At 67.9% G+C, this 12018-nt stretch overlaps 2 protein-coding genes across 3 annotated transcripts in view; both read right to left on the bottom strand.

Annotated features, from left to right (window-relative positions):
* The window catches only part of HCN2 (hyperpolarization activated cyclic nucleotide gated potassium and sodium channel 2), a 24052-nt gene extending 20320 nt beyond the window's left edge, over window positions 1-3732 (bottom strand). Inside the window, exons 1-2 of the mRNA XM_059392604.1 lie at window positions 3699-3732; window positions 2969-3132 (exon numbers count right to left, since the gene is read on the bottom strand). Coding sequence (XP_059248587.1) covers window positions 2969-3132; window positions 3699-3732 — 198 coding nt within the window. The remainder of the gene's footprint in view (window positions 1-2968; window positions 3133-3698) is intronic.
* BSG (basigin (Ok blood group)) overlaps window positions 1-11460 on the bottom strand; it is a 60656-nt gene extending 49196 nt beyond the window's left edge. Inside the window, exons 1-8 of one of the 2 annotated variants that reach the window (XM_059388419.1) lie at window positions 11344-11460; window positions 7651-7807; window positions 6960-7042; window positions 6701-6834; window positions 6343-6619; window positions 5992-6016; window positions 5813-5874; window positions 5089-5729 (exon numbers count right to left, since the gene is read on the bottom strand). In XM_059388419.1, the coding sequence (XP_059244402.1) occupies window positions 5814-5874; window positions 5992-6016; window positions 6343-6619; window positions 6701-6834; window positions 6960-7042; window positions 7651-7807; window positions 11344-11410 (804 nt within the window). In that variant the 5' untranslated portion in view covers window positions 11411-11460 and the 3' untranslated portion in view covers window positions 5089-5729; window position 5813. Of the gene's footprint in view, window positions 1-5088; window positions 5730-5812; window positions 5875-5991; window positions 6017-6342; window positions 6620-6700; window positions 6835-6959; window positions 7043-7650; window positions 7808-11343 lie in introns of those variants that run through there. The other variant, XM_059388420.1, reaches the window with a different exon arrangement.
* Window positions 11461-12018: the final 558 nt, after the last annotated feature.

Here is a 12018-nt window from a genome sequence, read left to right as displayed (position 1 = left end):
GGGGCGGGGCTGGCGCCCCGCCTCTGCTGGAGCCCCCTCCTGGCGCGCCGCCCCTCTACCCCGCGCCGGGGAAACAGAGGTCCCGCAGTCGGAGCCGGTCCAAGGTCACGCGGCCTGAGGCCTTGGAGATCCGCTCCGACCTCGTCCCACAAAGGGAAACTGAGGCCGGCGAAGCGGAAGGACACGTCCAAGGTCACTGAGCCCAGCCAACGGGCCAGAGGCTCTGCGCTCCACCGGAGCCAGGGACCCTCCCCGCGTCCAGGGCTCACCGATCCAGAGGGCGCAGCCAGGCGCGCAGAAATGCGACCGCCGGATGCCAGCCTCTTTCCTTTCTACAGGCTTGATAATTTCCGTCATAGAAGGATTTTTTAAAGGCCAAAAGAACCCTTGCTTTGTAATTTGAAGGCCCAGGACAAAAACCCCGGTGGGAACGTGTTGTGTGCGGAGGGGCAACATGGGGTCCATGCCACCAGTCTCCAGGCCCCCCAGCCCTCCGCTCTTCCCCATCTCCTGCATGGGAGGAAAACAGGCCAAGAGGAAGAGCCACTGGATGCTGCTGGTGCCCCCCAACCCTCAAACAGTGCCATGAAGTTCAGTGGGGGATGTGGTCTCCTGTGAGACTGGTGGGCTTTAAGATGGGGAAGTTCAGGGGCACCTGGGTGGCTCAGTGGGTTAAAGCCTCTGCCTTAGGCTCAGGTCATGATCTCAGGGTCCTGGGATCGAGCCCCGCATAGGGCTCTCTGCTCGGCGGGGAGCCTGCTTCCCTCCTCTCTCTGCCTGTCTCTCTGCCTGCTTGTGATCTCTGTCAAATAAATAAAATCTTTAAAAATAAAATAAAATAAAATGGGGAAGTTCCCAGGGTCATGGGAGGGTGGAACCCAGACTCCTCACCATTTCCCACCAGATGCCCACATGGGCGTCCCACCAGACTGCCCCAGTTCTCAGGCTCAGGCCCCGGCTGGCCACTCAGCCCCCAGCTCTGGGAAGACAGCTGAGGCTCTGTGTCTGGGGCTAGAGTCAGGTTGGGGGTTATCTGGCGGTAGGTGGCGCGGGAGCACAGGCCCAGGGCCCTGCCCCTTGGTCCGAATCCCAGCTCAACCGGAGGGCGGGGGGAGGTAGTGAGAGCCGGGTAATGGAGAGAGACTGGAGAGGAGCCTCTGGCCCTCTGGGAGCCACCACCCTCAGGGCACTTTTCAGGGGGAGCCACCACCTGCCAGTTTGTCTGGCCCAGGAAGGCAGAAATGTAGTTTGTTTCTGCACACAGCTGGCACTCCTGGGCGACCGAGGGAGGGACCGAGCCGGGCCATCTTGAGCCCCCACCAGGCTGCCTCAAGGACTCAAGGAGTCCTCAAGGACTCCCGTGCTTCTGCCAAACAGGTCTGGCATCCCAGGGGGCTGCTCCCAAGAGCCTCAGGCCCTCCAGACCCGTGGCTGCAGGTCTGGGTGGGCGGGGCCGCTCTGGGTCCTCAGGGCGAGGCAGCAGCTGGGCAGGCCGCAGCGTCGGCCGTGCCAGGCTGCAGCCAGCCCCCAGCAGATGTGTGCTCCAGCTGAACGGGCATCTTTTATGCTCACCCTGGGAGCATGTCAGTCTGGGCAGGCCGCCAGAGCCCCGGGGCTGAGGCCGAGAGTGGGGAGGCGGCAGACCCACGGCCCAGCCTGAGGACCCACTGTGCTTGGAAGGGAGAAAGGCAGGCCTGGACCCTGTCACCTAGGGGGTCCTGGCCCCTCTCTGGGCCTTGGCGATCCTGTCCCCAGGTCCTGACGACTCCTCTCCACCCAACAGACCCCACCTCGGGCCAGACGGCCACCAGCTCTGTCTCTCCACTCCATCTTACCCCTTGCCGAGGGCACAGTACTCTTTTTGCATTGGTTCCACAAATGTTTATGAAGCACCTGACCCAGGGGCTGGGGTCCGGCCACCCGCACTCTGCTGACGGGAGCAGGAGGGACGATCAACACCGTAAAGGTGACGTTCAACAGACATCCTGCTATCCATCATCAGAAGGTGCTGCGCAATTCAGAGCCGGGGAAGGGATGAGAAGGGTCAGGGGTGATGTCTGGGAGTGACCTGAGAAAAGGAGGGCTGGTGCCAGGAGTGCATTTGTGGGAAGACTTAGGCTGGCGGTGTGTCCGTGCAAAGGCCCTGAGGCAGGACGGTGCCTGGCTTGTGGGAGAAGAAAGGATCTCAAGGTCCCAGGGGTGGGAGCAGGGGAGTACCCTCAGAGACAACAATCATGAAGCTATCGAACCGTGAGTCAGTTCACAATGGTCTGTTGCCTAAACGTGCTCTCAGACCCCTCACTAAACCCCAGGGGCGCCTGGGTGGCTCAGTCATTAGGCGTCTGCCTTCCGCTCAGGTCACGATCTGAGTCCTGGGATCCCGAAATCCTCACTGGGCTCCGTGCTTCTCCCTCTCCCACTCCCCCTGCTTGTGTTCTCTGTGTCTCTGTCAAGTAAAAGGGAAGCAAGCGAGCGAGCCCAGGCCCTTCCTACCGTCTGGTTTGCCCCGTTCTTCCCCATTCCTGGGCCCCAGAAGAGGCTCTGGGGGCCCCTCCTGACCTCCCGGCCGCCCGGCTCCCCAGCCGCTCTTAGCCTTCATGAGCCTGCTTCCTCTCTAGTTGGGGCAAGTCCAGGTCAAAAGTCCCGAAGCCCCTCGAGTTTGGGGACCCTCTGGGTGAAAAACAGACCCGGAAGACAAAATAAGGCCATGGCCTGGTGACAGGTCCCAGTGTTCAAGCCTCAGGGGCGGCCTGGAGAGCCCACTGCCAGACTCGGGAGCCACAGGATGTCCCATCAGCCATGGTGACAGGTCAGAGGGCTTAGGTCTGAGAGCCACCGTGGTGCAGGCCCAGCCCTGGCATCCTGCCCACGGTAGCGAGTGACCCCAGGCAGAGCGGCCCACCGCCTTGGCTTCATGCTGTCTGCACGACCAGGTCGGGGTCCCCAGCTCGGCTGACCTAGGGCTCACCAGACTTTCCTTACAGAGCTCACTGCCCTGGTAGGTGCGAAGATGGCGTGCGCGGACCCAGCTCCGATGATGCCCCAACACCCCCCGACGTTGTTCCTGCTCCCTCTTCTGCTGCCGGGTGAGGCCCTCGTCGTAACGCAGGGGGTGCCCGGGGGGCTCCCGGTCTGGGCGGGGGGTCCCAGGGAAAGGCGGGCGGCCCCGCCTGTGGGCCCAGATGCCAGCGGACGCTTCCAAGTGCCCTTGTGCATCGGTGGACACCCCAGCCCTGCCTCCCTGCCCCCCCCCAGCCCCAAGTTGGGATGCTGGTTCCGGAGCCTCCAAGCACTCGCCAAAGACGACCTCACCAAATCCTGTGACTCCCCCATCCCACTCTGGGGAAACCAGGGCCGGCTTCAGCAGCCCTTGACAAGCTACCCCCACCCCACCCCCCAGCAGCAAGGGGCAGCACATTGCTGTGCGCCACGGACGGACAGACGGACGGATGAGTACTTCTGGGCTTAAAGATGTACAAGGCTGTTTGGGAGTGACCCCATTTCTGCTCCTTGTGTCCGTGTGAGAGGGGCACCTCTGGGTGGGGAGGGTCTCTTAGGGCAGGAGGACCAACAAGAGGTCAGCTGAGGTGGCCAGGCCTCATTCGCCCCATCAGACCTGCTCGGCCGCGCCCCTCCAGGCCCCATGCTCTGCCTGCCAGAAGCCACCACACCTCCCTGAGCCCCTCCACCCTGCGCACCAGGGTGCAGCACAAGCGTGATGAACAAAGCCATGGCCTCTCAGGGGACACAGACCCCTAGCAACCCAATGCCCACCGCTCCGACTTTGAGGGAGGCGGCAGTTGCACCCAAGCTCTGGGGCCCCCCCAGCAGCGGCCCCAGCCAGGGACCAGCCCCTCTCCACGCCCCCCACCCTGACCAAGGCCAGCCCCCAACAGAGCCCCCGGCCCCAGCCAGGCCAGGGGTGCCCAGCCATGTTGCTAGTGCCCCCAAGGAGCCCCAGGCTTAGGGATGTTGGCGCAGGCATGTCCAGCTCGGGGGTCGGCAGGGCCAGGCGGGTGCAACCCCAAAACCTCCGTAGAGGAGGGGCTCCCTGGGCCCTAAGCCCTGCTCAGTGGCTCACCTACAGCTCCCTCTGGTGACGGCAGGAGGGAAGAGCCAGGCCCGCAGCTCCCCCAGCTCTGGGGCCTTTAGCTCAGTTGGCACCCCCCTAGGCTGTGGTGTGCATGGCTGCCATTCAAGGACCCCGCTCCGTCCACAGAAGCCCAGGGACAACACCCACAACTGGATGCAGCCGTCCTGGGGGCCATGCTGAAGCCTGGACCCAGTGGGGACGGGCCGCGCCTCCTCCCTGGGAGTCAAGACTGGTGGCTCAGAGGCCGAGCCTGTCTTCAACGTTTGTGGATTCGCGATGTTGGAGCTTTCCCGCCCAAACCCTGCTTTCTGGCCTCCAGTCCTGCTGGAGGTCTGGGCTCATGTCCGGAGGGGAGGCGTACAGAGTCCCTCGGGCAGCAGGGTCTACCTGCCCGAGCCTGTTCCCTTCCCGGGGACAGCTTCCCCTCTAGGACCAGGCAGAAGGCCTGGCTGGCACCTGGTAAAAACCCCAGGTTGGGGGATGCCCTGCCTCCTCCTATCTGCTCCCGCTAGAGCACGACCCAGCCTCTCAACCCTGTCCACATGGCCCCGTTTGCTCCAATGTCAGGCTGAGCTCAGCCAACAGAGACCCCCTTCTCCTGGGCACCAGGCTCAGGAGGGCCACCTGTCTTTCCAGGCCTCAGGCTCCCCTCCTGGGCTGGAGCAACGTCCCCAGGGGCTAGCTCTGCTGGGGACACCTGCTGGGGCTCCCATGAGGTCCTGGCTGGCCCACAGCCCTCCCAGGTTCCAGCCCAGGGCACGGGTGCAGGCACTGTGGGTACGAGTTGCCTGTCCCAGGGGGCCCAGCCCTGCTCTGGAGCACTCACAGGGCTCCTCGTAGTCCTCTGCATGCCCCTCCCCCCCGGCCTGGCAACAAAGCTCCTGGCCAGCCTGTCAGCCCTGCCCCACCCCCAGGACCCCAAGTGCGCCACCCTGCGCCCCTGCCCGCTCTCCTGGAAGACCCGGTCGGCACATGTAGAAGCTGGAGGAGAAAGAGACAGGTCAGCTTTTCTTTATTGGTGAGCAGGCAGGTGGTAGGCCAGTCAGGATGCTGGTGAGCAGCTGGGGAGGGGGCTTCGCAGCCACGGCCGCCGGCAGGTGCACGGAGGGCCGGGGAGGGCCCGGTGGGCCTGCCAGCAGCTGCACAACACAGACCCGAGGCGCCGCGTCAGCAAAGCTCCAGACGCACCGGGCAGGACCTGCAACCTTTCCCAGAGGGTCCCAACATGGCCCAGCAGCCGCAGGAGGGAGCGCCCCAGAGAAAGGCCAGTGTGCTCTTCTCAACCCCCACTACAGGACAGATGGCTAAATGCCCGAGGGACAGCAAGGGGACGGGTTGTGGGGACGGGGGAACAGGGAGCGGACAGGTGGGCAGGGGCAGCTGAGGGGCGGGCCGAGGACAGGAGTCTCGCAGGAAGCTCACGGCTCCCCCGAGGCACTCACAAATCTTTAAAAAGGAAAAACAAGACCCCTAAGGAAGGAATTCTATGTGTAGAAAACCCTAGTTTAAAAAAGAAAGAAACGCTGTGATCTGACCCGCGGTGTGTGGTCTGCTTCCGCGGGGCAGGTCTCCTCTGAGAGAAGAACGCGCGTCTGCCAACACCAGGCGCGGAGCTGCTCCAGACCGAGGCCGGCCGCTGCAGGGGCGGGCGGGGCTCTCAGAACCGGAGGCCTGCGGGGGGGGGCCCGCTCTCCGCCCCGCCCCCCGGCCGAGCCTCACCTCAGTTGGCGTTCCTCTGGCGCACCTTCTTGCCCTTGTCGTTCACGGGCCCGCTGCTCTTCCTGGGGTAGGAGGGCAGGCCTCTGGTCGCTCAGGAGGCCCCACGGAGGCCCCAAGGCTCCCACTGTCCGACGGCCCGCACAGCGCCCCGCCCCGCCCCGCCCGACCCCCAGACTTACAGCGGCGCGGCGCCCGCGTCCTCATCTGTGCCGGTGTGCAGCCACATGCAAGAGGACAGGCCGTCAGAAGTGGCGTCGCACCAGGCCCCCGCAGGGCCCTCAGCGACCCCGACCGCAGAGACAGGCAGGGAGCCCGCCCCCGGGACGCACACGGTCTGCACCAGGTCAGGAGCCAGATCGCTGCCACAGCCCGTCGGCGGGGGACGCCCACCCACTGAGAGCCCCGTGACAGAGGCCAGAGAGTCCCCAGCCGGGGACCCTCACCCCACAGCACCCTCCTCTGTCTGGAGCTCCTGGACAGCGGCCCCTCCCCAACCCCAAGCCTACAGGAGCAGAGGGCGCACGGCTCACCGTCCAGGACCTCATCCGGCTTCCGCCGCTTCTCGTAGATGAAGATGACCGTGACCAGCACCAGCACCTCGGCCACGATGCCCAGGAAGGGCCAGAGCGCAGCAAAGCGGTTGCGCACGCGCAGCGTGATGACGGCCTGGCCGGTGCCCTCAGGGCTGGTGCCGTTGCACGCGTAACTGCCGGGGTCCGCCTCCAGGTCCAGGTTGGCGATGTGCAGCTCCGTCTTGGTCTCCGACGAGATCACCAAGTACTTGCTCTGGGAGCCGTTGCTGATGACCTGGGGGCAGGGGGACCTTGTAGGCGCGCAGGCAGAGGCCGAGGCTAAGGTCAGCCCCCTCCCTCCGCGCCCCTCTCTCACCTCCCCCGAGCTCTCCATCTTGTACCACACCCACTCGCGGACGGGGGGAAAGGACTCGGACTTGCAGCCCAGCACCACCGTCTCCCGCTCCGTGCCGTGCTCTGACCTCTTCACGGCCTTGATGTTGGGGGGTCCTACGGGGGAGACCGAGCAAGGCAGGGGCCTGAGCCCACGCTCCGCGGCCTCCCCAGCCGGCCTTGCTGGGCGGGCGGGCAGCGTCGCCCCCACCCCCGGGGGTGCCCGGCCCTGCCCAGCTCACCCTTCAACTGGATGCTGGTCCTGCCCGCGAGCTCTGGGAGGAAGATGCACGAGTACTCCCCGGAGCGCTCCCCCAAGTCCACTCTGCGAGCAGACACACGGCCGTGAGCGGGCCCCGTGCGGGGCACCGACCCTTCCGAGTACAGCTCACGCCGCAGGGGGCTCCCAGCAGAGTCAGGGCCAGGAGCAGTCGGGGGTCACCGTCGGGAGCACAGGGAACCGGTACCCCCTCCCTGACTGGCGGCCTGCTTCCGTGCGTCTCTGTGCCCAGCCACCCCAGAAACCACCAACAGGACCCTGCTTCTAGGGTTGGGCCTTCCTGACCAAGACAAGGCCTCAGAGCAGGGTGCCCTGGAGCGCCTGAGGCCTCAGGGGGGCAGGGAGGGGAGACCTCCGGCTGGGCAGCACCCAAGTCTGCCCGCCCACACGAGCCAGCACCCTGGGGAGAGCAGGGAAGGGTCTCAGAGGACGACCCACATTCAGACCCCTCGGCCATCTCACAGCCAGGGGGTGCGTGCGCAGCTTGTGCCTAGGATCTGCCCAGAGCGAGCCCACCGGCTGAAACCTTCGTTCCGACTGACCAGAGGGGCCACTGGCGCGGCGCCACAGCGGAGCCAGTGGGGCGCAGGGTGGGGGCTGGGGGCGGCGGCTCTGCAGGCGCCGGGGCTAACCCGCCCCCGGGCCCCACTCACTCGAACTCCGTCTTCAGGTCGGGCAGGGTGTCTTCCTTGAGCACCTTGCCGCCCCTCACCCAGCGGTGGCCCGTGACCGCGGTCGTGCTGCTGTTCAGGGTGCAGGTAAGACGCGTCTTGGAGCCCGTGTCATCGATGGAAGTCCAGATGTGGCTCACTGGGGGCCACAGGACAGGACGTGAGCGAAGGGATCAGGGCAAGAAAGCACCCAAACCGAGGGCCCCAAGCTGCCTGCCCAGGGGCCCCGGGGCCCGCCTGCACCGGCCCAGCCACTGCAGGCCCGGAGGAGAGGCCACAAGCCCGAAACACAGCTGGCTCCGTCCGCGGTGCCGGAGGGGCCACGGGGCTCACCACGGAGGGCTCGGAGCGGCTCCTGTCAGGAGACAAATCAGCTGGCGGGGGCGGGTGCGGGAGAAGCCCGTGACAGACCGCCGGTTCCAGCCCCAGCACACACCTGAAATTTCCTTTTCTAAAAGGTAGATCTAGGGACAACTGGGGGGGCTCAGTCAGTTGGGCGTCCTGTCTTCAGCTCAGGTCACGACCCCGGGGTCCTGGGACGGAGCCCCACCTCACCCGGGCCCTGCCCAGAAGGGAGCCTGCTTCGCCCCCTCTGCCTTTCCAGCGCTCCTCGCGTGTGCTCTCTCTCAGACAGACACAGAAGATCTTTAAAAATCAGAAAGAAAGGAAACAACCCGAAAAGGCAGCAGGCCACCTTTACGGGAGGGTGACCTCGGCGGGGAGGCTTTCCCGCGTGCCTGGCCGGACGCGCAGTCCTCCGTGGGCCGACAGCTCCCCTCGTGGGCCCCCCGGGAACTGCACACACACACAGCCCTCGGCTTCCCACCCGCGCTCCCACTGGGGCGGGGGCTTTGTGGGAGGAGGCTGGACCGAAGGCCACTGTGGACGGGACACAGGTCCTGGACCCCCATGAGGCGGACAGGAACTGCAGAGCCCCCCCCCCGTGGGCCCCCGAGAACATACGCGTACACACGCCGACACATGCGTGTGCACCACGTGTGCCGCACATGAGCGCCCGGCTTCAGCCACCAGGCCTTGAGGGCTTTGGCCTTTCTGCTCGGGGGCAAGGCAGCACACCCCCAAGGTCCTGGCGACAGGTGGGCCTTCGTGTCCGCCCACCGGGGGTGGCCTGCAGGCCGTCCGCAGGACTCCGCCGGCCCAGCGACCAGCAGACGGGGGCGGGAAGCCGCGAGAGGGCTGTCCCCCGAGTCTACAGAAGGGTCCCCTCTCAGACAGCGGCATTTCTCAGGAGTCACGATTTCCCAAGATTGCAAAACCAGCCGCTGGGAGTGGTGAGTCAGGGCAGGAAGTGAGGCCCGAGGCGGCCCTTCCCCCAGACAGGGCTGCCTCTCTCTCTGAAGCCTCAGGATCCACGACTGCACCTGTCCCCTCAGCCACGGCCCCCAGAACGGTTCCGTCAGTCCGTCAGATCGGTCCCAGGGGCACCCTGCCTCCCTGGGAGACGAGGACATGGCCCGAACCTCACAGGCTTGGGGGCTTCTCCCAGCGAGGAGCAGGCACCCCACTCTGAGAGGCCAAGGCAGCCCCCCCCAACACACACACGACGTCTGGGGAACCACAGGTAACACTCCTGCCCTGCCCGAGGGTCACCCGCGGCAGGGGCCCCCACCTGGCCTGGCAGATGGGAGGGGCACCCCCGGGAATTCCCAGGGGCGGGGAACGAACAGGAGAGAGGGGCCAAAGAGTCCAAACTCGGTTTTGTGACCGCGGGCCTCGTTTCCAAGTCAAGTCACCTTCATCTAAAAACAGCCGCCCCTCCTCCACGCCCCTCCTCCACGCCCTGCGGCAGCCGGGCAGGGCACCGGGCCAGGCGGGCCTTATGGTAAACAGCCCAGGAGCAGGACGAGGCCGCCGGCAACCCCCCCTCCCCACCCACCTCCACCGCCCGCTCAGGTAGGAGGAGCGAGAGAACATTTCTGGGACGCCAGCCACAGGCTCGGGCTCCGCACCCGCCCCGCCCACCCCCTGCACTTCGCCGGCGGGCGGCTCCAGCCCCCCTCCCCACAGGGGGCTCTGAGGAGGCCCGCAGCAGCAGGCAGGACCGGCCGGCCTGTACCCCAACCAGGCCGAGGGGACCCAGGACCCAGGACAGTCCCAGAGCGCGCCCTGTCCTGCAGCCTCCGCCGACGTGGGTGCCCACCTGGCAGAGCCCCTGCGGGCACAGTCCCCTGAACAAAGTCTCTGGGAAGCTGTGACCCAGGCAGGAGGCGAACAGGTATGCGCGGCGTTTCGGAGTCCCCGGAGGGAGCCGCCAGAGCTGAGAAAGGAGGCGGCGCCTGTGGGGCTCCCTGGGCGAAGCGTCTGCCTTCAGTCCAGGTCCTGGTTTTGGGGTCCTGGGACTCAGCAGCCGGGAGCCTGCTTCTCCCTCTGTCTGCCCCTGCCCACCCCTGCTTATGCTCTCTCTGCTCACTCTCAAATAAGTAAATCAACAAAATCTTAAAAAGGGAGAAGGAAGAGCCACAGATGCAGATCCCAGGTGGACCCAAACGCCCCCAGACACGCGGAGCTCCCCCACGTGGGAGAGGGCAGGGACAGCCCAAGCTCCCGGGGCAGGGGTCCTCCAGCCTCCCTGGCAGAGCCGAGCCGATGGAACCCAGGAATGCGGTGGAGGGGCAAGCCCGGGGGCTGCGCCCCCCGCAGAGAGAGTAAACCAAGAGTCCCCACCCCTGCCGGCCGTGGGCACCTCCAGCGCCGGCCGCGATCTGCGAAGGCTCGACTGGCAGCCTCTTCCGCAGGCATCTGGCCCGCGGGCTCCTGTCCGAGTCCTCCAGAGACCCGCTGGCCGGCCGGCAGCCGCTGTGCCTGGCAGGGGCATCCCATCAACTGGAGGCGGCCAGCCGAGACCGGCCGGTGGGTCAGCCGCGAGGGCCCGAAGCTCCTCCAAGAGGCCCGCGGGCTGCTGCCAGCCTCCAGCGCTCCGGCCCCCACCCCCGGACTCTGCTCCCGAGGGCCCTCCGGGGCGACCTTGCCCCCAGAACACAGCGGAGGGCCCAGAGGAAGCCCACCTCTACCGAAGACACAGGCTGTCCCGCTTCCCCCGCAGACACGCCAGAACCCGGGCTCCAGCGCGCGCCCCGGGCCACGTCGCCCACCCGCAAGCCGCGGCCCCTCCCGGGAAGAGCTCCGGGGCACACGCGCGTGCGAGGCTGAGACCGGCGCGCCCGACACTCCCGCTCCGACCCGGGCCGCCCAGGCGACCTCACGGCGACCTTGGCCCCCGTGCCCGCCCCCCACCCCGGCCTCGGCCTCCGTTTCCTGCAAAACGCGGCCTCCGCGCCCCGAGGTCGGACAGAAACCCGAACCGGCGGAGCGCGCCGGCTTCCCCGCAAGGGCTCCGGCGTCCGGGCCGCAGCGGGCGCAGGGGCCTCCCCGGGGCGCGACTCGGGACCCAAATCCTGCCAGGAATGACGACCCCCGCGGGCCCGGAGACCACCGGCCCCGGCCGAGGCGACCCCCGCGCGTCCCCTCGAGCACCACGGGGCCGCCCCGGGCCCGGGACGACGGCGGGCTCCGCTCCAGGCTTCGGCGAGGCCGCGCGGGGGTCCCCTCGGCCGGGCACCGCCGGCTCCCCGCGTAGGGCGCCCGGGGTCAGGGACCCCCGCCCCCTCCAGCGCCCCCGGCCCCGCCCCCACCCGCGCCGGGCCGGACGCTCACCCGCCCCGCAGCCGACCTCGGCGCCCAGCAGCGCCAGCGCCAGCACCACGAGCCGCGGCGCCGCCATGTCACCACCGTCCGCGCTGTCCCCGCCGCCAACCGCCGCCCGCGGCGCTATAAGAACCCGAGAGAGTGCCGGGCGCGCGCTCGCCGGGCGACGTCGAGGTGCGGGGACGCGCACGGCACGGCGGCCTCCCCCCCGCCCCTCCGCGCACGCGCGCGGACGCACGTGCGCACGCGCCGGAGCGAGCGGGCGCCTGCAGCGGCCCCCGTGCCCCCCGGCCCCCCCCCCCCCCCCCCGTCCTGGGGCCGGGGCTGCGTTGCTAGGAAACGGGGGCGGCACCAGCGGGGACTGCGGCGGGCCCCTCCTCCCTTTCTTCCGCCGCGCAGAGTGTGACGTCAGAACAGAGGCGTGTCCCCGCGGGGGCTCGAGGTCCCCGCCGGCGAGTGTGCGTGTCTCGTCGCGACACGGACGAGGAGAGCCGGCGCGGGGGCGGGGCGCGGGGGGCGCGGGGGCGGGCGGGGACCACGCGGGCAGGCGTGCGGGGCGCCCCAGCCGGCTCTGCCGCTCCCCGTCCGCAGCGCGTCCCGCCCGGCGCTCGTCGCTCCTTCCTGGGGCTCAGACTCGGCGCCGCGGGGAGGGGCAGGAGCGGGGGGCGGCGGGGAGCGGCGGGG

The sequence above is a fragment of the Mustela nigripes genome, chromosome 2 (genome assembly GCF_022355385.1).
Source record: "Mustela nigripes isolate SB6536 chromosome 2, MUSNIG.SB6536, whole genome shotgun sequence".
Taxonomy (NCBI): domain Eukaryota; kingdom Metazoa; phylum Chordata; class Mammalia; order Carnivora; family Mustelidae; genus Mustela; species Mustela nigripes.
The sequence above is the reverse complement of the archived record's forward strand: the minus strand, read 5'-3'. Positions and strand labels throughout refer to the sequence as shown.